At 44.2% G+C, this 24,183-nt stretch overlaps 1 protein-coding gene across 4 annotated transcripts; it reads right to left on the bottom strand.

The window, feature by feature from the left end:
- Positions 1 to 7,100: 7,100 nt before the first annotated feature.
- Positions 7,101 to 23,587, bottom strand: RNASEL (ribonuclease L). 4 transcript variants are annotated; one of them, XM_032644964.1, is made up of 8 exons: positions 23,438 to 23,587; positions 19,339 to 21,003; positions 15,033 to 15,118; positions 13,588 to 13,793; positions 12,664 to 12,796; positions 8,582 to 8,718; positions 8,407 to 8,503; positions 7,101 to 7,933 (listed from the first exon to the last, which is right to left on the bottom strand). In XM_032644964.1, exons 2-8 carry the CDS (start codon positions 20,813 to 20,815, stop codon positions 7,859 to 7,861), a joined length of 2,211 nt encoding a protein of 736 aa, XP_032500855.1. In that variant the 5' UTR covers positions 20,816 to 21,003; positions 23,438 to 23,587; the 3' UTR covers positions 7,101 to 7,858. The 4 variants fall into 4 exon arrangements, with proteins under 4 accessions (XP_032500855.1, XP_032500866.1, XP_032500874.1 ...); XM_032644975.1 differs by lacking the exon at positions 8,407 to 8,503; XM_032644983.1 differs by lacking the exon at positions 7,101 to 7,933 and having other exon boundaries at positions 8,171 to 8,503.
- Between the last annotated feature and the right edge of the window lie 596 nt (positions 23,588 to 24,183).

Genomic DNA, 24,183 nt, shown 5'->3' on the forward strand with positions numbered 1-24,183 from the left:
TCACTTGGCAAATCTGGGGCAGTCCTAGAGTGACCAGGTCCTGTGGCTCCAGGCCTGGCGTGTTTTCCTCATCAGCCTCCTGCCCTGAATGGCACAAATGTCACATGGTGAAAATGCTCCCACGCACTACTCCCACAAAATCTCACGATTTCACAGTCCCACTGCACATCCCATAAAGGTAACTTCACAAGCCAGGCAGGGCGTGTCTTGTCCAACACTGAGTGCAGAGCAGGGAGGGGTCACGAAGGATTGAGTCTCCTTCATAGACCGATATTTGTGAAGTGCAGGCAACACCATCACCTTCCATCGATACAGCCAAGGACAAAGGGAAGAGAAGGAGGGGGCCGCAGACTGACAAAAGCTTGGGGCTGCCGGTCTCGGGGAGATGGTCAGGATGACGTGCTGTGCTGAGAGTCCACTTTAGCCCCTCTGGTTTATCACAAATACTTTGGGGGCACTTTGAGATATACTGATGCCTACAGTGAGACCGCTAAGCACAGCTACCTGTAAACATAGAAGCCCTTTCACATTAGTCCCAAAACTGCCTAGGTCACAGACCCTTCTCCTTGACAAAAGAGGACAGTAGCCTAGAATTTTCCATCAATTTTGGACACTCTTAATGCCCCCCTAAGTAATTTGTACCTTTAATCCTCACATCCTCTGTTCTCTCTCCTTTCTCCAGTTAAAGAATTTAGGCAAATCCAAAGGTATTTCTCTTTATGAAAAGGCTTTAAGCCTTTGCTCTTTCTAAGTCCTGTGGAAATGAATAATGCAATACACAAAATAAATACCTTTTAATGTCATGAGCTTTGGCCTTTGCACACGGGCAAGATAACTCCCAGGTCGGGGCAGGATGGAGCCAAAAGATAAGTGAATCTTGCGGTTTAATCTTTCTTGGTTGTTTTGCACAAAGCAAGTTGATTCAGTGCAATAAAGTTAAGAATTAATGTCCCTTGAAATAGGAACGCAATGGAACCTCTCTTCGCCCGTGGCTGCAGATGGACTGTGACATTTTCATGAAGAGAAACTCTAGACCCCTTTGGCTGTTTCTTAGCTTTCTTTTGCAGGTCTTTTGTCAGACACCATTTTACACTCTTGAAAATTCATAGTGGAGCTTGTGGCCAGAAATACCCCATGACTTGGTGAGTATGATTCTTGAATGGTGTATGGTTCGGGATGGGGGAAGAGGCAGCTGAATTTGATGTGTGTATTTGGAGAGAGAGGGGGATAGGAGCTCCTGAGGGTTACTGTGGAAGAAACTATAAAGCAGGTAAGTAGGACAAACAGCATCAAGCCAGGTAGACATTTCTGCTTTTTGCATTTTTACCACTTGGGCAAGCAACTGCTGGTGAGTTCTTTCCTCTATATTTTAGTCCATGGTTAGCAAAAGGGATTAACCTCTCGTGTCCACTGTGGTCGTTTGGTAGTAGATGCTTGGAGGACTGTGTTGAGAAGAACTCAGAGGCCACACCTAAGCCAGAAGGAGTCTGAGAATTGATTGGCAATGCTTGCCATGGGTGTGAGATAGGCAGTGCAGCCAATGGGCCACATAGCAATTATTTGCGTTGTAAGGTGTAGCTCAAGTCAAGATGACACTCGAAAGTTCCTAATGACTGCTTGACCATGAGACATATCTTTCTCCCAATCATTTTTTCTCTTTATATGTTTTTTCCTTGTCCTTGTTCACTGTCTTTCTCTTCTCCTTTTCCCCCCTTCCTGCTCTCCTTTTCCACTCTGTAGACCTTGGACTCATCAATGGCTTCCTCATGCCCTACCTGTGACATATGGCATCAGAAAGATCACTCAGCCATTCTCACAACAAGGTTTTATTTTTCTCTGGGATCTGGAGAGCTGAGAAAGACACTCCACTTGGACTCTTATATTTGGTTTCCTTAGGAGAACTCCAAGACTTACAATTTTCTTTTCTTTTCTTTTCTCTGGTAGTTACATCCTTCAGGGATCCGTCCCATATTCTAAATGATGTTATGTGTGAGTGTTTGTGTGTTTTTGTTGTGTTGTGTAGGTGATATGGGTTGGGAGCTTGTGAGAAATTGTAAGTGTGCTTACAAAGAAGCAAGTTGAGTAGAGTTATGACTTGATACAACAGACCAACATCTCTCCTGCTTCTCTCCTCTCAAACAAAACTTAGATTTTTTTTTTTTTTTACTTTGACCTTTTCTTAAACAACCTCACCCAGGAATGAGAAAGATTTTTCTGATGAAAAAACAAGCCTTTCCTTTCCTACCAATCAGTCCTTTGAGAACCTCAACCCCAGTCTCCACCTCCCTTAGATACTATTTTTAATCAACACACCTCTCCTCTGGGCCAAATACTACAAGCATGAGGTTATTCATTGTCCTTGCTAAGCTGCATTTCTTAGCAATTCAGTTCCATTTCTCTTTTCTGTTCCTTATTTGTTTGGACTCTAGATTGAAAAGTACAAAGGATTATTGACCTGGTCGGAAAAATACCGATTACCTTTCTCCTGTAAAACCAACTTGTGTTTCCATTACATTCTGTCAGGAATTCATCAGTTTCGTTCGGTCCCCAGAAGGAGGTAAGCCAGAGGGTGTGTGTGGGGAGAAACCTGGGCAGCTAGGTTGCACAGCATCTCGTGCCTGTCAGTCCTACAGTAAGGTACAGATACGGGCTGCCTTCATAGCCTTAGATGTATGGTTGGCTCAGGCTGTGTTGTGGCGAAATCTTAGGCTGAAAAATCGGAACCAAGAGCAACAAGCAGGAGTCTGATGGGCTGGGCTGTTTGTCTCATTGCAGCCAGACATGAGAGAGTTAATGACGGCCAAATTGCCTACAATATGTTCAGAATCAAAGGTAGCACCACCTTCACTGTTATCACCTGGCCTAAGCCACCATCATTTCTCGCCTGGCTATTGAAATCATCTCTGAATCAGTCTCCTCACTGCTGCTCTTGTTCTCTGCTCCCAGCAGCCCGTGTGAGCTTTTTAAAACTTCCGTTAGTTCATGTCACTCCTCTGCTCGCTGACCCTCCCCACCACCACCACCAATGGCTCCCATCTCAGTGTGAAATCCAGCGCCCCTAAAATGCCTTTCCAGGTCCTAGAGACCTGGCGCCATTGCCTTTCTGACCTCATCTCCTGCTTCTCTCTTGCTCCCTCACTGCAGCCAGATTGGCCTCCCTGCAGTTCCTCAGACATAGTGGACACATTCCCAGTTCAAGGCTTTGCACTGGCTGTTCACGCTGCCTGGAAGGCTCCTCCTCCATGTATTCACATGGACCTCCCTTCACCTCAAGTCTCTGGGCAGTTCTCACCTCCCCATTGAAGGCTACCCTGATGGCCCAATGCCCACTCATCCACCCCTGCCCTAGCTCTCCCTACATCCTCCTTTCCTTTTTTCCTGTAATGCTTATAACTTTCATTCTCACTAGAGGATGTATTTATTATGCTTATTGTATATTGTCTCTCTCCTCTGCTAGAGTATAAGCTCCTTGAGGGCGGGGATTTTTGTTCTGTTTGTGGATGTATCCCAAACCCTTAGAATGGTACTCGGCACTTAGTAGGCACATAATAAATATTTGTTGAAAGAATGAATGAATAAGATTTCCATCTAGGGTTGATTTGACAACTTGATTCTCAGCTCAACTAGCCAAAGGAGAAAGGAAACCAGGGAACGTTAAGATTCCGGAGATCCCACTGAGTAAAATGTTGTAACAAATCGCCCATTGTAGTCACCTCCCTCCTTCAATACATTGATATGTATTGGGAACATCGCTGTCAGCTAGGGACCATAGAAGGCAAGGGGCCTTCGATGGAGGGTAACTTTGATCTGCGGATTGTACACATACTTCTATGTCCATCCCATGTCACTTGATGAATGTCACTATAGGGTCTGGTGCCTAGCTTCAAAAGCACCACATAATCAGGGCCCAACTCATCTCACTGGTCATATCTTTCCTCACTCACACTGAGCTAGTGGGGGTCTGGCCATGTGCAAGGCTGAAAGAGGGACCGGGGGAAGAGCTCATTTCACTTTCTCACCATGGACTATTTTTTCAAGATCACTTTGTGGAGAAAAGATGGGGCATGAGGATGAAAGCACAAGAGTCAGTTACAAGGCTCATGCTTCAGTCCAAATGAGAAATGACGGTAGCTTGAGCACAGCAGACGCAAAAAGGTTGTGAACAGATTTAGAATTTATTTTGGCGAGAGAACCAACTGGACTTATTAATAGATTGGATGTAGGGCGTATGGGAAAAAAGAAGCAAACAAGACTGATAATTTGTAGGCAATTATGTGGATAAATTTCAGGACATGGATATCATCTGTCTATTTATGACGATACTTGTCACGGCACTTGAAAAGATCATCCACGGAGAAAAGAGGAAAAGTGAATTGCTTGAGGATTAATTCGGGGGCACTCAAGGTTTAGGGGTTGAGCAGAGAAGCAGCTGGCAAAGGACACTGTGGAGGAGCAACCATTGGGGAGGAGAAGCAGGTGAGTGTGGTGCTGCAGGTGCTAAAGAAGACAGGTGCAAGAGCCAAAGAGTAGTCAGCTGAATCAACTGTGGTGTGAGGTTGACGAAGACAGAGAAGGACCATTGGATTTGGTTGCCATGAAGGCCATGGTAACCTTGACCTCCCTAGGCTTTAATAGGAAGGAATGGATGAAAGCCCCGATACACATTCTCACAAAGACCATCCAGCCTACCTGAACTCCCCATCTTTGGCTCTCCAGAAAAACCACACCCTTTGGACTTGCAGACCGGGGTTTGCACCCTGGCTCTTCCACTTACTACCCATACGAACTTGGGCAACTTAGCAATCCTTTCTGAGCGTTAGTTGCCTCTTCTGTAAAATGGGAATAATTACATCTTATGGCATTGTCGTGTTTGTTATGGGATGTCAGATATAAAAGCATTAGGCTCTGGAAAGCAGTAGGCGCTCAAGAGGTGGTAACTATTATTCTTACCATAATTTTCCTCTCCTGTGTTGCTTGTTCAGTGCATTCTAGGCAGGCAAGCTCCCCTCGTCTCTGTGTAACTGGCACTTCTGCTTGACAAGCCCAAGCACAGAATCACTTTGCCTAACACAGTACCTAACATGAACTACAAGCTCAATTAAATGTTTGTGATAATGGCAACTGAATAAGAAATATTTGCAACATGTCCACAGAAACCCTTAGAGGATTAAAGTAGAGAGCACAGTGATCAGACCCTTCCTTTTCTACAAGGGCCCCCAAGGTGTGTATTGTGCCCGAATTAATGGAGGGCTGAAATGAGGCTCCTTTTCCCATTTTTAAAGAGCAGGGTGCCTTTCTTAAAACTTACCCAGGAATTAATCACTGAGCATTTTCTACTGTAGATATCACTACTCTCTAAAGTAGAAATGTCACTCAGAGAAAAGTCAGACATTCAGGTAATTCAAGTTTTATTGAATATGCTTTACAATCGGGCATTTGATTGTCATCTCGAAGTACTCACTACAAATCAGAAAAACAAATCTTACTTTTAAAACTTAAAGCAACCTTGCTGCTCCTAAAACCTTAAAGAAAAGTTTTCAGTTTGTTTCTTCCAGTACTTGTTAATTTCATTCAGTGACACCCTTTTTAGACCACCTCCTTTGTAAATTCTATTTATTTATTTATTTTTGGCCATGCCCTGCGGCATATGGTATCTTAGTCCCCAACCAGGGATCGAACCCGCACCCCCTGCGCTGGAAGTGCAGAGCCTTAACCACGGGACCACCAGGGAAGTCAAGACCATCTCCTTTTCAGAAAGAACCTAAGACACTGTTTTTTCTCACAGCTCCTCTCATTACAAAGCTTCATCTTCACCACCACAGTGAGGATAAATGGAAAGAACATCAGACTTCATGCCAGAAAATCTTTTCAAATTCAGACAGTGACACTTCCTATGCATTAGAGTAAATCAACATGTCTCTAACCTTAGTTTCCTCATCTGCAAAATGAGGATCACAACACTTATCTTACAGGATTATTTTGAAAACTAAAAGAAGTAAAATATGCAGGTGTAATTTATAACCTATAAAACACCATCAAAATGTGTCCTAGCATTATTACTCATGTATGAAGATGGATCATTCATTTTTCAATGAATTTTTTTTTTTTTTTTTTTTTTTTTGCGGCACGCGGGCCTCTCACTGTTGTGGCCTCTCCCGTTGAGGAGCACAGCTCTGGACGCGCAGGCTCAGCGGCCATGGCTCACGGGCCCAGCCGCTCCGCGGCATGTGGGATCTTCCCGGTCCTGGGCACGAACCCATGTCCTCTGCATCGGCAGGCGGACTCTCAACCACTGTGCCACCAGGGAAGCCCTCAATGAATATTTATTGGTCATTACGATGTGGCAGACATTTTGCTAGGCTGTACGATACACATCAAAAAATATATATGTCATTGGCCCTAAGGAGCCAATTTTATATATATATATATATATATATATATATATATATATATATATATATATATGTCATTCCAGTGGGGAAGAATCATGCCCTGGGTGGAGAGAAACATGCTCTGGTGTGGCCATGGGTGCTAGGGAGCCGGAGAGGACACTCAGACAGGGGTGTGGAAAGTGAGGGCACTCAGAGGACTTCCTGAGGGGGTGAAACTGGAACTGTCTCACTGCAGATCAAAAAGCAAGACATCAAACTCGAGTCAGTCCTCTGTGAGGTGAGCCACACAATCCACAGTCCTGGGCTCCCAGCCAGTTCAAAGGTAGCACAGCCCGCTAAGGCAGAATTTCTCAACCTCAGTGTCACTGATAATTCTGTTCTTCCGGATAATTCTGTGTTTCGGGGGTGCTATCCTGTGCATATCATAGAACGTTCAGCAGCATCCTTGACCTCTATCTACTAGATGCCAGTACAACCCCCTACCCTCAGCTTTGACAGACATTTTAACTGCCCAATGGCCCCTGAAGGGCAAGATTGCCTACAGTTGAGAAATACAGCCTTGACATAATAGAAAACCAACACAGGTGATTCTAGAAGGAGTGCATTTCATCCAGTTGGTGCTTAGACTTATACTAGTTAGTGCTCAACAAATATTGAATGAATGAATGAGCCACCCAGAGCCCATTTGACCTTTTGGGTCTCATGTAGAAGAGCTCTGAGCTATCAATTAAGTTCTAAGGTGCCGAGTGAGAGGTAACAATAACACCGTGTCCATTTATACCGCGCTCTGTGCAAGTTGTATAATCTGGGGCAAGTAGTTCAATTTCCCTGAGTCTCTCAGGCTCTTCAGTTCCTAAAAGGGGATATTAATCTTATCTTGCAAGGTTGTTGGGAGAATTACATGAGATAATTGATGTAAAACATAAAGCATTAGAGGTTTAGGAACTCACTCCTTTGGTGCAGTTGACAAGAGGAATCTTAGCAGGATGCTCTCCCAGCTCCTGCCACTAAGCTTGACCCTTGAAAAGGACTAGAGTAGTTTGAGCATATGCTTTTTTTTGTTATAAACGTGGAGAATGCTGAGCACGGCACCAGGAACTGACACATCAGCTATCCAATTCATTGCTCACAAGCAACCAGGTTAGTCAAAAGGCTCAGGGAATTCCCTGGTGGTCCAGTGGTTGGGACTCCATGCTTCCACTACAGGGGGCATGGCTTCAGTCCCTGGTAGGGGAACTAAGATCCCACATGCCACGTGGTGTGGGCAAAAAAAAAAAAAAAAAAAATGTCAAGAGGCCCAGAGAGTTGTGACTCGCCCAGGATTACACAGTAAAAAAGTACTTCCCTGAATTCAAGAGGCCCTAGGGCTGGCCAGCGTGCTCACCACCACCACCTCCATCACACCTAGGCTTATTTAGATGTGAGTTTTTGGAAAATGCTTTGTGTATTCTGTGTTCTGTAGTTTCCTATAGACATACATGACCAGATCGGGAAATTTCTCCTGAAAATACTGGGAAGGTTCTCCAATTATTGACTTCATCCTGAAATGAAACATAAATATTTTGATATGCTTGCCCCAAACTCTGCATCCCCCCTTTATAGCATATGGCCCTGGAAATCTTTTTTGCTCCCCTGGTTTCTATAGCAGAATAAATGAGGACTTTGGAATCTGACAGAGCAAGATTCATCTCCTGACTCTCCAACTAATGGACTAAACTTTGGCAACTTAAGTTTTATGAACCTTAGTTTTATTATCCATAAAATGAACATAATACTATCCCACAATCCCTTATCTACAATGCTGAAATCCAAAAAATCCCTCAAAACTGCAAGTATTTTGTGAGTTTAGAGCTAAGAATTTTGGTAGCGAAAGCTAATTGGATTAACACAGGGCTACTCTTCTAATGCTACATTCGCTTTACCCAGCCACGCAGTCCCCTGTGTTTCTTCACACAAGAATTGCTAGCCTACTGTTAAAGGGGGCTCAGCAAAAATTGAAAAGGAAGAGGAGAACCTGCAGGGCATGTCCACTGTTGACTGTAAGACCCTTGTGATGGCCCTTTTCCACACAGAAGGAGGAATGACTTTCATCAAAATAACTTTTCTTCTTTCTATCAAATTAGCAGATATAAATTATTTTTCAATTATTCTCATCTCATCTCATACATGACTCCTCATACATGACTTACTGTCGATTCTTTGCTTCATTGATGTGCTCTCCCAAATTCCGGATGAACTTCAGCAGGTCACCCACGGTGTCCCGATAAACACCTTTGTTGCATTTTGTATAAAAGTCATTCATTTTTTCCATCACAAATTTGTCAATCTAAAAAAACATTACACAGAAATGTGGTAGCAACACAAAATATATCCTGAATGTTAATACAAAAAGGCAGAATACAAATTTGAATATATGTCAAATTTTCCACTAATTGATAAAGCAAATTCATACAAAGAAAAGAATGGAAGTAAGCACCGTACACCACAACGCTAACCGTAGTTGTGTTTGGATGTGGAATTATAAATAACTTTAAATGCGTGTATCTATTTTCCAAGAGAATTGTTTTCATAGAAATTAACTACATTAAAACATGGTTTAGGAAATCGTTGGCTACTATACGAGGAAATTTGCTCACTATTCTCTACAGTAGCACTATCCTTGTGGCCACCCTTCCAAATTCATACTTGATTACATCTCCTCCTTCAAGAGGGTTGTCCTGACTGAAACCAGGCGTTGCAGCCATTACCATAGTGAGCGTGGTTGTTCTTTGTTTTGTTTTGTTTGTAATTATGTTTCCAAAGGTTACATGTTTCTCCTTGTCCCTAGGTGTCCCAGGGCAGCTGCTATCATATTAATAATGCCTTCCTGGGCTTCCCTGGTGGCACAGTGGTTGAGAGTCTGCCTGCCGGTGCAGGGGACACGGGTTTGTGCCCCGGTCCGGGAGGATCCCACATGCCGCGGAGCGGCTGGGCCCGTGAGCCATGGCCACTGAGCCTGCGCGTCCGGAGCCTGTGCTCCGCAATGGGAGAGGCCACAACAGTGAGAGGCCCGCATACCGCAAAAAAATAAAATAATAATAATGCCTTCCTCTTGTAGATGGCTCTGATAGGTAGAAAGAGTCTGGAGTAAGAGAATAAGATGCAACAACCATGAAGCCAGAGGGTCCCTTAGGAAGAGTAACTGGTGACTAGAAGCCTGCCTGGGGGTACTATGTGTGGAGCACATGTGAGAAATGCTGAGCATGTATGTGTGCGAGAAGAGGCAGCCATGTGAAGAAGGTGGAGTCCACACTGGAAAACTGGTTGCACGCCCAGGAAAATGGGCAAGTCACCAAAATCAACAGGACAACAAAGCTGAAAATGAAAACAAAAACAAGATAAGACTTGAAGTCAATCAAAATTCCACATATGTCAATGAAATTTAAGGGAAAGAACCAATGAACTGGGAGACAAAAGAACAGAATTCTCTTTCCAGCTCTGCCAACCTCTGGCTTTCCAGCCCTGAGTATTAGGGGTTCCACCTCTGAGCCTCAACTTCCTTGGCAATTAAATGATTTGGTGGACTTGACGGCACCATTAACATTGTGCAGTGAGCTGCTTTAGCGCGTGGCCTTTTTTTTTTTTCTCCCCATTTTTTTATTGAAGTATAGTTGATTTACAATGTTGTAATTTCTGGTACAGCAAAGTGATTCAGTTATACATATATATACATATTCTTTTTCACATTCTTTTCCATTATGGTTTATTAGAGGGTATTGAATATAGTTCCCTGTGCTATGCAGTAGGACCTTGTTGATTAAATACGTTTTTATATTTTTATTTTTAACCAGTTTTAAATGTTTCTCTAGGGGAATTGGCACATTTAATATTTGGTCTCATTTGTATTATCTTTTTTTCTATATCTCTATTTTCCTATTCGCTTTTCAATTCTGTACCTTCTATTACAGTAGATTGGGTATCCTTTTTGTCATTTGAAGTACAATCAGAATAAAATCTTATGTAAATTATCTGAGGATAAAAAAGTAGTTCTACCATAATTTTTCATGTTTATAAATAAAACTGAGGCTCCTTTCTCTGGATGATAGAGTCTTGTGTCTTTGGGTTCAGCCCCATTTTCTCCAACCCCCTTGTCTCCCAGGTTCCTCGTTGTTGTATCTTGTTCTCTGGAAACACTTTTTTTTTTTAAATTATTTATTTCTTTTGTGGTACGCGGGCCTCTCACTGTTGTGGCCTCTCCCGTTGCGGGGCACAGGCTCCGGACGCGCAGGCTCAGCGGCCATGGCTCACAGGCCCAGCCGCTCCGCGGCATGTGGGATCTTCCCGCACTGGGGCACGAACCCGTGTCCCCTGCATCAGCAGGCGGACTCTCAACCACTGCGCCACCAGGGAAGCCCCTGGAAACACTTTTTAAAATTACATTTTTGCACCTTAGAACCCACCTGTATCATCACATCTGATGACTGATAACATTCCATTACCTCCATAAACTTTATCTCTCTAGTGATATTTAGCATTTTATTTGTACTTTCCTCTTCATTCCAATCCTGTCCTTCCTTCTTATGCCTCTGGACCTTTGGGCTTTGATTGATAATTTACCCAACACCACTGCATTTTCTCAAACCTTGCTTCTGCTTTCAAACAGAAAGTAAAGGCCAGATAATTAACCTTCAAGAGAATGACTTTCCTGTATGGTCTGAAAATAATGCTCCATTTAACACCGAGTGGAGAGTGAGAAAAGAAGGGAAACAATAGCTTTTATCACCTGCTTCTTCTGTGCTTTGTGCTCTATACTTCTCTTATTTCTACTTTTGCAACCACTCTTGAGGTTGGATTTCTCCTTTCTGTTGCCTGTAGTACTGTTTCTCTGTCTCAGACATTGAAAAGAAAAAGAAGATGACAATCTCTATCAGCTACAGGTTAGCACATGGCCTTTAAGCCAGAGTGCCCAGCTTCAAATCCTGCTGCACCCTTTACTGATTCTGTGCCTTTGAAACAAATCACTTGTCTGTGCCTCAGTTTACCCACCTGCAAGATGGAGCTAATTGCCTCAGAGGCTGTTGTAAAGATTAACTGTGGTTACTCATGGAAAGTCCTGAGAACTACAGCTGCCATGTAGTTAGCACTACGTGATCGTTAGCTATTACCATCATCTGCTCTGGTTTCAAATGTCTTTGTTTCTACAAGTTTAATTTTTAGCTGAACTTTTATAGACATTCATTTAGCAAAGAGTCATGGCACACCTACTCCATGCCAAGAATACAATGACAGACAAGACAACGGATGGTCTCTGCCCTCGTGGAACTTACTGTGTAGCAAGAAAGAGAGACGTTCAGCCAGCAATTATGAGTGTGATATGTGGTCTAGAGGCAAGCAAGGGAAGGAAAGCAAAATGAGATGCAGAAATGAAGAGGTTTGGAAGAAGCAAGAGTCCTACATCAGGCTTAAGATACAGAAGCTGCTGGTCTCACTCAAAGACTTGAGAGTTATGGATTTTCCCATAATGCTTTGCCCATGTCCCTGGGGTACCCAGCATGTATCCCACAGCCATCATTCTGTGGGTCTCTCCGCCCCACATGGATGCTGTGCTCTGTTTTGTATATCTCTGACCTTGCATGGGCCTAACACATACTGGTACTTGATAGATGTCTGCTCGTTAATAATAACGAAAGCTCTGACAGTACTGACTAGACTGAAATGGTGATTAATTTTTATGTTCCACTATATTGAGTGGACCTTCTCTGGAAGAGGAGGAATTTGAAAGATCATCTTTTTTTCCTTTTTTTTTTTTTCATTTTCTGTTCTCTCATACAGAAAATAGGTGTGTATATGGATGCTCAGGCAGGGCTGTTCATTGACAGCAGAGGCAGCCAGTCTCCCTAGATGGAAATGCCCCATGGGGGAGTACCTCCTTTGGGCTAAACTCTATTTAATCAGCTGCTCTTGTCACAGTGGAAATAGAATTATTAGTCAGACCTCGCTCAGAAAATAAGGCTTGAGAGAAAGAGAAAAGAAAAGAAACGAAAAAGGCTCTTGGGCTGTGACAAGGCCATCCTAAAGAAGAGCCTGGATGGTCTCTCAGGAGGGCCTGGCCTGGAGCAGAGACTCAAAAGGGCAGAGGGGACCTGGGATGGGAGGAGGGAGAGGAAAATCCCCTTTCTCACCACTTGGTTGGGCCAGGCCCATAGTATAAAAAAGTTAGGAAAACCAACATAACACATGACACAGATTCTTATTCCTGGAGTAACTCCAAGACCATAGGAGTTGTTCACACCTTAGTTGTCCACTGGTCAAAACTTGTGGAAACTTCAGATGTTCCAGGTTGCAGAAGCCGGAGGATCTTGCCTTTAGCATTTCTCTTTTTGATGTCTGATTCATTTCCCACATCCCTAAGGGTCCTGTAGCGGCTGAGAATGACAGAATCATCACGGTTGTCCCATCCTTCCCACTCTTTACAGAACTATTAGATTTTGGCTTTTGATAGGAGTAGTAAAAGCATGTCTCTAAAATCTGCATAAGGGGAGAGCTCTCTCTCTCTCTGTTTTCCCTCATCCTTTTTCTATTCTTCAATGGAGAAAACCAGATCCAGAGAAGTTAAGTCACTGCTCCAATGACACCCACCCAGGAAATGCCAAGCTGAGAGAAAAGCCTGGGTCTGCTGACTCCCAGCCTGACTCCTGCCCACCTCACCATGATGGTTAATTTTATGTGTTAATGTCACTGACCACACAAGGCCCAGATTAAATATTCTGGATGTGTCTGTGAGGACGTTTCCAAGGAGATTAGCATTTGAACCAGTGGACTCAGTAAAGCAGATGGCCGTCCCCAATGTGAGTGGGCATCATCGAATCTATGGAGGGCCTGCCTAGAACGAAAGGGGAAATTCGCCCCTCTCTGCCTGGTTGCTTCAGCTGGGACATGGCTCTTCTCTTGCCCTCAGCTGTCCCAGTTCTCAGGCTTTCAGACCCTTACTGGAATCTCCATCTTCGGCTCCCCTGGTTCCCAGACCTTTGGATTCAGATTAAATTACACCATTGGCTTTCCTGGGTCACCAGCTTGAAGATGGCAAATAGTGGAACTTCTCAGCCCCAATATTGCATGAGGCATTTCCTTATTTTGTACATATATAAAGAGCCCTGACTAATACGCTCACTGTCTCTGTCCTGGAGGCCTGTAATATACACTCAGTTTTCCTTACCTCGCCCAACTCCAAAAGAAGGGATGACCCAGCAGGCCACTCAGAAGGTCCTTCACATTGTCCCCAGGGGAGAACAGGTGATGAATGAGGTCCGAAGTTTCCTCATCTGGAGAAAGTTGAATCAACTCTTCAGTTCTTAGATCCTTCAGACTCTCAAAAGAAATGTCTCCCTGGTTTACCACGTACAGGACCAGCAGTCCCAGGGCCTACACAAAAGCCATAAATCAAGCCAAAAGCACTTATGAATTATCACTCTATTTGGGGAACTTTGGAGGGTGTGGCACAGGCTATGAGCAAATGGAAAACGGGTAGAATCTCGAGGAGATTCCACAGCCTGGTCAGGGAGAGAAGGCATGGGCTTGTGCATAGAGAACTCTTCAAGGTAGTATAGTTTAGGATACTACCCCTTCAAGGTAGTATAGTTTATAGGTTTAGGTTTATAAGGAACAAAAGATAATCCCAGGCCAGAGTTGTCAGGGCAGACTGCTTAGAGGAAGAGGAATTTGAGGTAGACCTCAAAGTATGGATAGAATTTAGATAAACAGGGGAAAGGGAGAAGGTTTTAAACAAGGGGGATGCTCAGAGCCTGGCTGGGAACTGGGACTTTGGGTCGGGCCTATGTCAGGCCACAGATAAAGGAGCCAAACCAGGTCCCACAGAATAGAGTGAAGGCCCCAGGAGTCAGGGCACAGCAAGGGAGGAAGGACCAGGAAGGAGGCCAGCATAGAAACTGCACTGGGAAGGACACCAGTCAGTGAAGGAGCTAAAATCTGGAGCCACTGAACCAGAAAGGCCAGGCATGGATGGAGAGTTCTTGTCTATTGGGTTGGAAGTTCAGCGCCCTGGAAAACTCCAGGCGAGAGCTGCGCTGACAAGCTCAGAATCTATCTGGGAGCCGTGGTCTGCAGAGGCTACGTCTCTGTTCTGTCTCTGGAGAAACAGTTCTTTCAGGATCTTAATCTTTGGGGCCAAGTTTAGTCTCTTGAGTTGCGGATCGATCCCATCCCTCCGCTGTGCTTGAGAGGGCCTTAGTCGCTGGCCCTCCTAGGAGTTTGGCACACGTGTTTGAATAGAGTGGGAAAAGAAATCTCATTTACTTTGTCTTTAGGCAGAAAATACCTCCTACAGGAATTGTGGAATTATTTTGGAGAAAATCTCCTGGCTGTAATTCTGGAAGCACTGTGGCATGTTCGGTGTATTTACTATTCAGCCTGTGGGGTCAGAGAGAGATCTAAAGAGATAGAGAAAGGGGCCACAGCGATGGTCAACCCCACACCCACTTGGCTGTCTGCAAGGGAGTGAAGGCAGTGAGTACCAGGGAAATGCCGTGAAATGTCTTTCCTTCTGGTTGAAATAGGAACATCCTCTAACTGGCCACAGGGAGTAAGGTAATGAACAAAGAAGGAAGCAGAAAGATGGAAAAGTAAATTGTTTGTAGAAATTACCTCTAGATCTCTCTCGATTTCCTGTGGATCTCCGGTCCACTTGATGCTTTTATCGAAATCTGCCAGGTAAGCGCCATTCTTGTAATCTAAGGGATGGTTTGTAGAGATGCATTGAAAATCCTCATTCTCCATATGCTGTAATTAATTTAAATAAGTCTGTAACACAATGTACAATCTATCATCTCTGAGGAAGACAATGATAAGCTCATATCTGCTTTGTTGTTTGCTTCTCAAAACCCTGTCATGTGCACTGTGTCGTTTGATCTCTCAGGTATCTGTCAAGAGCAGGACTTACATTTTATTTGTTCCAAGCCAAGGGGCGGGGAAGCATGGGGATAAGTATAACCAGCTCCCCAGTCATGCAACTCCTGGGGTCAAAGAGCACAGATCTGTAAAGAAGCTGCTGGCAGGAGTTAAGGTTACATCCTATAGCTAAAGAACAACCAAACAACAAGGATCCGAATCCAAGACCACCTTAAGCATAGCATTCCACCAAATCAAGCCCACTAGTCACTGCCCACTAAGACATTGTAATCTGTTACCACGAATAAGCCATGTGCTTGTAATGAGTCACTGTCTCCTTGTCCCCTTCAGAATCTTCCTCCCTTAAAGGAAGCCACTAAGTCCTCAGAAAGAGGGATGCATGGATGAGAGAGGTCAGGAACAAAATGAAAGGTGGGTGAGTCAGTAATTTGTCCTCGAAGAGGTGGCTTAAAGGAGTCTGAGAGGAAGGTTGGGTAACCCCACATAGAATGATGGCCAGTACAACTGTGTGCTTCTCAAACTCCTCTCATTATGAACTTAGACATCACAGTTGTGAGGAAACTCAGAGTCTAACAAAAAGGAACCCATTAAATCATTCAACAAGTGTTTAGTGAGGGGAAAAAAATGATGGTGAGGAAGGAGAACACAGTCCTGGCCCTACAGAGTTTAGAGTCTCTGGGCAAGGAGACCGATACTAAAGGAGGATAAACATTAAATTAATTGCAATTTTGAAAATGCTAGCCAAAAGTGCAGGATGCCCTAAAAGTGTATCACAAGAAGAGCTACATGGCTGGGGTGGGGGTGCGGGGAGGGTGGAGAAGTTTTCCTTAAGGAAGAGATGCCTAGGGAATCCCCTGCTGGTTCGGTGGTTAGGACTCCAAACTTCCACTGCAGGGGGCATGGGGTCAACCTCTAGTTGAGGAAATAAGATCCCACATGCCGCATGGTGCAGCCAAAAAAACAAAAAGGAAGAGACGCCTAGACAGAAAAGATCAGAAAGTAGAATTTGGGTAGGTGAGTGGAATGGGGAACAGAGGGAAGAGAGAATTCCAGATAGGAATGCGTGGAGAATTCCACTCTGGCGGAAGGAAGGCCCAAGTGTGCACTTAGGGAGGAGGGACAGAATCAGAAAGTTGCTTGTGATGAGGTTGAAGGGGCAGATGGGATGCAGATCATAAACCACAGACGACTTTCAATTATTTGAAGTGATAAATTCCCTTCACTTATTTAAGCCACTTGGAGTCGAGTTTTCTGCTACTGAAATTTGAAAGTACCTAATGGAATACCTCACATCTCTTCTAACATTTGATTTGTTTTTTACACGCCCCAATTTTTTATTTTTAGTTTCAACAGACATTGTTAAAGTGCTATAATAAGTTTTAATGCTTATGCCCAGTTTCTGTACTACAGTGTAGAGAGGGAATTTGGCCCTGCTGACACCTGATTTGGTGCCAGTGGAATTGGTTTCATACTTCTGGCCTCCAAAACTGTGGGAGATTAAATTCCTGTTGTTTTAAGCCACCAGATTTGTGACAATTTCTTTTAACAGCCATGGAAACTTACACATTTGGTTAGCTATGTTTCTTTGGGTGTAAATTCTTCTGTTTCATGCCTCTCTTTCACAGTATTGGCACCTCTTAAATATCCTAAGTGATTTTCGACTGTAAGCCTTACTTTGCGGTTGAGACTCCCTGACGTCCTGTGAGTTGTTTCTGTTAATGCCACCCAACAGAGTGGAGGGATGGAAGCAGTCGTCAGAGCTTCTGCTTTGCATTTTATTCAGTGAAGCTTGGGGGTAAGCAGGACATGCCACTTAGTAGCTGCTTTGGCAGAAATCTTGCATGTTTAACTGCTCTTTGTTTCTCTTGATATCACCAATGACCCAGTGTCTCAAGCAGTCCCCCTGTCTGTAGAAGAAAGGTCTGTCATAGATGCTTGGTCCCTGGGGAAGAGGGGAAGCCCAGGATTTGATCTTCCTAGTGTCGACTGTCGCAGCAATCTGCCTGCTAGCTGGTCCTTGGTCCTCTCCTGCTTCTGGCTTCCATCACTTTGGAGTGGCACTTTTCTACAATGTTCCTACGTTCATAAGTAATGTTTATCTGTGGCTTCCTGCATTTGTCCTGGACTCCTGTATTATTCTTCAATCCCATCCTATCTATGTTTAGTCTCTCCATGATTCTTCAAGGATTTTGTCCTCTAGGAATTCTTTTTTTAATGTTGATCTCAGTTATGAATTCATTTAAAAATCTTTTCCCATCATTTGAGGGATTTAATACAGGGAAGAGTCTGCAGTATGTGCTAGGTTCGCCACCTTGAGGCAGACATATAATCAGTTCTTTACTGTTCAAGCTTAAGAATGGAAGAAGTGGTGCTAGAAATTTCAAAGAATAGGTAGTCACAACTTATTTTTCTTTAGAACGTGATGTGTGATCCTTTTGCATCAAGATCAGCAGGTAAACTTGGGAAGGACCTCACCTTTGGCTGAACCTCAAAGACTCTTCCTTACTGGGTAGAGTTGCACATATTTCTGGCCCTTGTCAGTCTCCCCAGCGAAGTTGCTTAAAACCAGGAAGGAGTGCCACAAACACCTGTCCTCACACTGAAACCAGATCTTACGTCTACCTATTTCTCTCTTCCAGGACCTTAAGTACCGTTCTCTGACTCTCAGTACCCACATCTTCTTTTTGCCCTGGTCCCTTACACCAAGCTTAAATGTCAGTGCATGTCTGTAGGTTAGGTATCTGCTTCTGCTTAGCCCTCTAGACAAGTACCTGGCCTTTGTTGGGCACTTACAATGTACAGATGACTTGTCCATTTGACATACTGCACTTAGACCTCATAACAACCTTATGAAGGAGGCATTATCGGTCTCAAGTGAGGAAACCAATGCTCACAGAATTAAGCAACTTGCTTGAGGTTACAAAGCTACAAAGTGGTGGGACAAGGCTGCAAGGCTCCTTAAATATGGCTGAAGCCAAGGCTCTTTTTACTGTCCCACCTTGCCCCCTGGGACTTTACACTCAGCTCTGCTTGTGTTTTTTTTTTTTTTTTTTTTGGAAGTTTTGAATTTTATTTTATTTATTTTTCATACAGCAGGTTCTTAGTTATCTATTTTATACGTATTAGTGTATATATGTCGATCCCAGTCTCCCAATTCATCTCGCTGCCCCCCCACTTTCCCCCCCTTGGGGTCCATACATTTGTTCCCTACTCTGCTTCGTTTTTTTGTTTGTTTGTTTGTTTGGCTGTGTTGGGTCTTCGTTGCTGTGCAGGTTTTCTCTAGTTGCGGCGAGCAGGGGCTACTCTTCGTTGCAGTGTGCAGGCTTCTCATTGTGGTGGCCTCTCTTGTTGTGGAGCATGGGCTCTAGGTGCGTCATTGTGGCTCACGGGCTCAGTAGTTGTGGCTTGCGGGCTCAGTAGCTGTGGCGCACAGGATTAGTTGCTCTGCGGCAGGTGGGATCTTCCTGGACCAGGGCTAGAACCCGTGTCCCCTGCATTGGCAGGCGGATTCTTAACCACTGTGCCACCAGCGAAGCCCTCAGCTCTGCTTGTATCTTTGAATGTTGCTTCAGTTTATTTTGGTTTCGGTTTGCAGCAGTGGACGCTGACTTGTTCGGTCTGCTTGCAGTATGTTTCACCGTGTCACATCTTAACCTGGATCCCAATTTTAACCTCAGCTTTGCCATTAAGTTTCACTGTAACTGCCACCTTCTCTGAAGGAACACACTTTCTAGGTTCCCTGACTTGCAGACTACTCTAAGAATTCAAACTTCTGGAGCTGGCTCCATCCAAGACCTACAAATTCGTATTTGCCAAGGGCAATATAAGGTTAGCCTGCTATTCCATTGGCATCCTCGACCTCCACGTGGAATACGGGTTATACCTGGTAGCAGGAGAGGTTGCACTGTCACTGTCGATTTGTTACATTAATCCTCAAACTGAACAATCCACACTGACTCTAGTTCTTCCCTGTTCTGCCATGAAAATCCTTTCCTCTCGTAACAAAAGGCCCTACGTTTCTGAGAGAACACTGGGGACTTACCTATTAACATGTTTTGTGGCTGCAGATCCTGGTGAGTGTATCCAGACAGGTGTAGTTCCTCAACAGCCTTAAATAGAGATGAGAGGACATTTCGAGCAAACTCATCTTCCTTATTTTGCACAGCCTCCCCTCTGTGGTCGGCCAAGTGCTCCTCCAGTGTGTGTTCACACAGGGCGAGGCACACATACAGAGAGCCCTTGTAGTTCTCACTGCCATAGAATGTCACCACATTACTGTTGATTCGGTTGCTCTGCAACAAGGAGACTTCATTTTGTCCATGTGTGCTGCCTTCATAGAATAGCTTCACAGCTACCTCTTGGTCTTCATAGAACCCCAGGTAGATGCCCCCTTCAGAAGTGTCAGCAATTTTATATTCTTCATCAATAAAGATCTTAAGTTTGCCAATCATAGGGCGGTATATCCTGTGGAGATGTTTCAGGGCTTCCCCCCAACGTGAGCTCTGCGGCTTCCAGTCTTGAGCAGGAGGGTGAAAATCTTCTACGGCTCCATGCTGGCGAAGAAACTTTGCAAGGTCATGATCATAATTGCGCCTTGCTATGGCAAGAAGGTCTCCGCAATCTGTTCTGGCTCCTTTGTGGCACAGCAACTGGGCGATTTCCTTCAGCTTGAGTTCAACAGCAAGATGCAGTGCTGTTTTGCCCTCATTGTCTGTGTCATTGATCTCTATATGTTTTTGTTCCAGAAGCATCTGTACCAAACCCAGGTTCTTCTTTTCCACTGCCAGGATCAGGGGCGTCTTCTTTCCTTCCCCCCTCACACTGACATCAACCTTACAGTCCAGCAGAAGGCGAGTAATGGCCTTCACCTTCTCATTGTCAGAGTTCAGAAGAGCATAGGTCAAAGCATTTCTGCCCATATTGTCTCGGGCATTGACATCTGCCCCCATCTCGTGAAGGAGGATCCTCACGACATCTACATGCCCTTCTTCAGCAGCATCCATGAGAGCAGTGGCCCCTCCTTTCCTAATCTTCTCTTGATCCTGCTTTGTCTTTCGATGCAAATTCACCTTTGCTCCATTCTTATACAGGAATCTTAAGGCTTCGACTCTACCATATGCAGAGGCTTCCATGAAAGCTGTGAAGCCATGAACGTCGCACTCATTGACATCTGCTACTTTCGGAAATAAAAGTTTGAGCACCTTCACGTTTCCAGTGATGCCAGCAACTATGAAGGGAGTGGCCCCGTTCCTCTTCCGCAGACAAGGCTCAGCACCATAGTTAAGCAGAAGATCCACAATGTCCTCGTTGCCACTTTGTACTGCATTATGCAAAGGTGACCAGCCCCATTCTTCATCCTGGAAATTGGCATCAGCCCCTTTTTTTAGCAATTGCTGGACCAGCTCAATGTCATCTTCTTTAGTAGCTTTAATCAACAAATGGTTGTCTTCCTCTGAAACCCTCCCGTTAGTAGAGGGTGTGGGTCTTTCCTGAGGATTGTTAGGGCTCTTGGTCTCCATGATGGTAAATACCACTGGTTACAAATTTTTTGCCTTTTTTTCAAGAAAATGAAAAACTTATCTCCTTGGGATTTGATCAAAGAGACGTGGAACTCTTAGAAAATCCTGTCAGGGTAAATCAGAATTATCTGGCTACAGACCACCAGTATCAGGAAGGACAATACTCTTGAAGTCTTCCGACTTTCCACCTGGAGATGAGAGAGGAACTTCATAATTTTATAATAGTGAGAAAACATTTAGACTTCCCTGGTGGTGCAGTGGTTAAGAATCTGCCTGCCAATGCAGGGGACACGGGTTCGAGCCCTGGTCCGGGAAGATACCACATGCTGTGGAGCAACTAAGCTCGTGAGCCACAACTACTGAAGCCCACGCGCCTAGAGCCCATGCTCCACAACAAGAGAAACCACCGCAATGAGGAGCCTGTGCACCGCAACGAAGAGTAGCCCCCGCTCGCAGCAACTAGAGAAAGCTTGAACGCAGCAACGAAGACCCAATGCAGCCAAAAATAGATAAATTTATAAAAAAACGAAAACATTTGAATTTGAGAAATTAATTTTACTAGCAACTTTTTCAAAATACATCTATTATAGAAATTTTTATTATAGAATATTATAAATATATATAAATTTTAAACAAGAAAATTATTACTTTATTCTCCCACTGCCCAGGAACAGGTATTGTTAATATTTTAGTATATTTCTATAGATTTTTAAAAAAATAGTTGGGCTCATGCTCTGTAAGTAACTTTGTATCCTGCCTCCTTTCATTTAATGCCTTATTATAAATAATGTCCTATGTTATTACAAGTGGGATTTTTTGGGGGGTTTTTTGCGGTACGCGGGTCTCTCACTGTTGCGGCCTCTCCCGTTGCAGAGCACAGGCTCCAGACGCGCAGGCTCAGCGGCCATGGCTCACGGGCCCAGCCGCTCCGCGGCATGTGGGACCTTCCCGGACCGGGGCACGAACCCGTGTCCCCTGCATCGGCAGGCGGATTCTCAACCACTGCGCCACCAGGGAAGCCCTACAAGTGTTTTAAAACATTTTGATGGCTATGCAACATGCCATCAGAGAGGTTTTTCAGTTCTCTACTATGGAGCAAATTTTTAAAATAACTTTTAAAACAGAGTTTCAAAATGATTATTTTTTTCACAATTCAAAATAATGTTGGAGCAAATATAGAGCTTACTTTAGCTTATTTTCTTATGACAGATCTTATAATAGATTTCTTATGATAGATTTCAAAGAACTGAATGCCGAGTCAAAGGCTATGATTGTTTTTAGGATTCTCAACCTATATTAATACATTTTTCCCCAATGCCATATAAACATACTCTTACTAGAAATAGATGGCCTTTTAAAAAAACCAGAACCCTCATTTAATAAGAAAATATGTGTTTTTCATCAGTTTGTGTTTCTGGTTGAACACGCTCAGCACATTCCTGGTTCTTTGCATGTGTGCAGTCCTATTCAAACTAGTGTAGAGTATGGTTAAGAACTCGGACTCCCAACTCAGCAAGATCGAAGTTTGAGCCCCTGGTCGTGTAATTCTAGACTCTTACTTCCTAATCGTGTAACCTTAGATTATTAAGTCTCAATTTTCTGTTCCCTCAAATGGGGGCAACAATAAATACAGTCCCCCCTATAAAGTGCATTGAAGTAGGGAGAGGGGGAAATATTAAGCCTTCAATAAATGGTAGAGCTAATTCGTCCGTTTATGAAAACAAAAGTTAACAAATCCCAGTCTCCCCACCCATGTGCATATACACACTACACAAATAGGGAACCTGGGGTGTCAGTTTAATCCAACTGCCCTTGATCAGCTCTGAGAAATTTAGACCCAATTCAAACAGCAGATGGCAGCAAACTGTTACCTGAATATTTACATAACTACATCCGCTGCAAAATTCACAGAGCAACCATTTTTCAGCAATCTCACCCCCTCCGACAGTGTCAAAGCCCTTGCCTCAGAGGTCTAATCAAATGTGCAGCGGAAGCACAATCACCCGGTAATGAACTCTCTGGACCCAATGTTTGTGTAAACACTTCCGGTGACAGTGAGTGTGAGGTGGGCTGGAATAAAGGACCAGAGAAGGAAAGAATCTCGGAGAAACCTGGAAGACTCAGGGTTTCTTCGAACTTCTTTCCTCCTCCGGTCTTTTATTTATTCCAGCCCACTCCAACTGCTAACTTCAGTGTAAACAATCGTTTAAGAATACCACATCTTGGACTCCTTTTGAGGAAATGCAAATAAAAATGACGATAATGATAATAATAATAAAAGAACCCCCAAGTGAAATATCAGAGTAGAAAATGAAAATAACCCATCAAAAACACTGCAAGGGAAGAGTCCTGCTTTCAGTTTCATTTTCTCCACATGACAAGATGTTCCTGATAAACTGAGATGACTTCCATAAACAATGTGTGGATTGTCACAGAACCCTGGGAATCTCAGCTGGGCTCAGGCCCAAAGGGCCCCCTGGGGCTGACCAGCTGGCTCTGTGAGCTCTCTCCTCTCCCCCAGTTCTACACCCACTGTCATCTCCAGTCCCCAAAGCCCAAGGAATCCTTCAAAGAAAACAACTTCTCAAGCTTTCCCAGCTCTTCTCCTTCTGCCCACCTTACCTTCTAAACACAGACGCCTCTTCCTTGGTTATTTCTCTGGCACAACCTAACCCTCAAAAAAAACACTGTAGCCAGCAAGGAAACAGTCCTTTCTGGGGCTGGAGCGTCGAGAAGCGAGCCAGCCGGGGCGGAGCCTAGAAAGGAGAGTGAAAGGAGGAGGGAGGGGACACTGACCACGCCTACACTCGGCAGAGGTGGCCTGAGCTAGTTGCACCTTTAAACCTCCTAGAGGAAAGCGGTGGCTCTTTTGTTTTCTAACCTTTTATTTTCTATTGGAGTATAGTTGATTAACAATATGTTAATTTCAGGTGTACAGCAAAGGGATTCAGTTATACATATACATGTATTTATTCGGTGGCTGCTCAGCCTTCAGCCTTTCAGGTCACAGCTCCAACCTGACCACGTTGTTCCAAACCCCCTATCTTCTTGAGGGAAATGAATGGTAAATAAACATTTATTGAGCACCGACAGGGTGCCCGGCACTATGTTCATTGCATCACAAGAGACTCGGACCCAATCAACCCCTAACAATCCTGACGATGATGAAACTGAGGCTCCAGGAAGCTAGATCAGCCCAAAGCCCAAGCTCCTTCACTCACCTGGGTGCTGTCAACTCACCACCCCGAGGCAATGTGGCCTCCTGGAAAGGGCGCAAGTCTGGCAGTCTTAAGACCTCGTCCTGCAGCCAGAGCGGTGGCTGTTTTGCTGAGTGACCACAGGCAAGTGGTTGAACAATGTTGGGCCTC

This window comes from Phocoena sinus, chromosome 1, assembly GCF_008692025.1.
Source record: "Phocoena sinus isolate mPhoSin1 chromosome 1, mPhoSin1.pri, whole genome shotgun sequence".
Lineage (NCBI taxonomy): Eukaryota > Metazoa > Chordata > Mammalia > Artiodactyla > Phocoenidae > Phocoena > Phocoena sinus.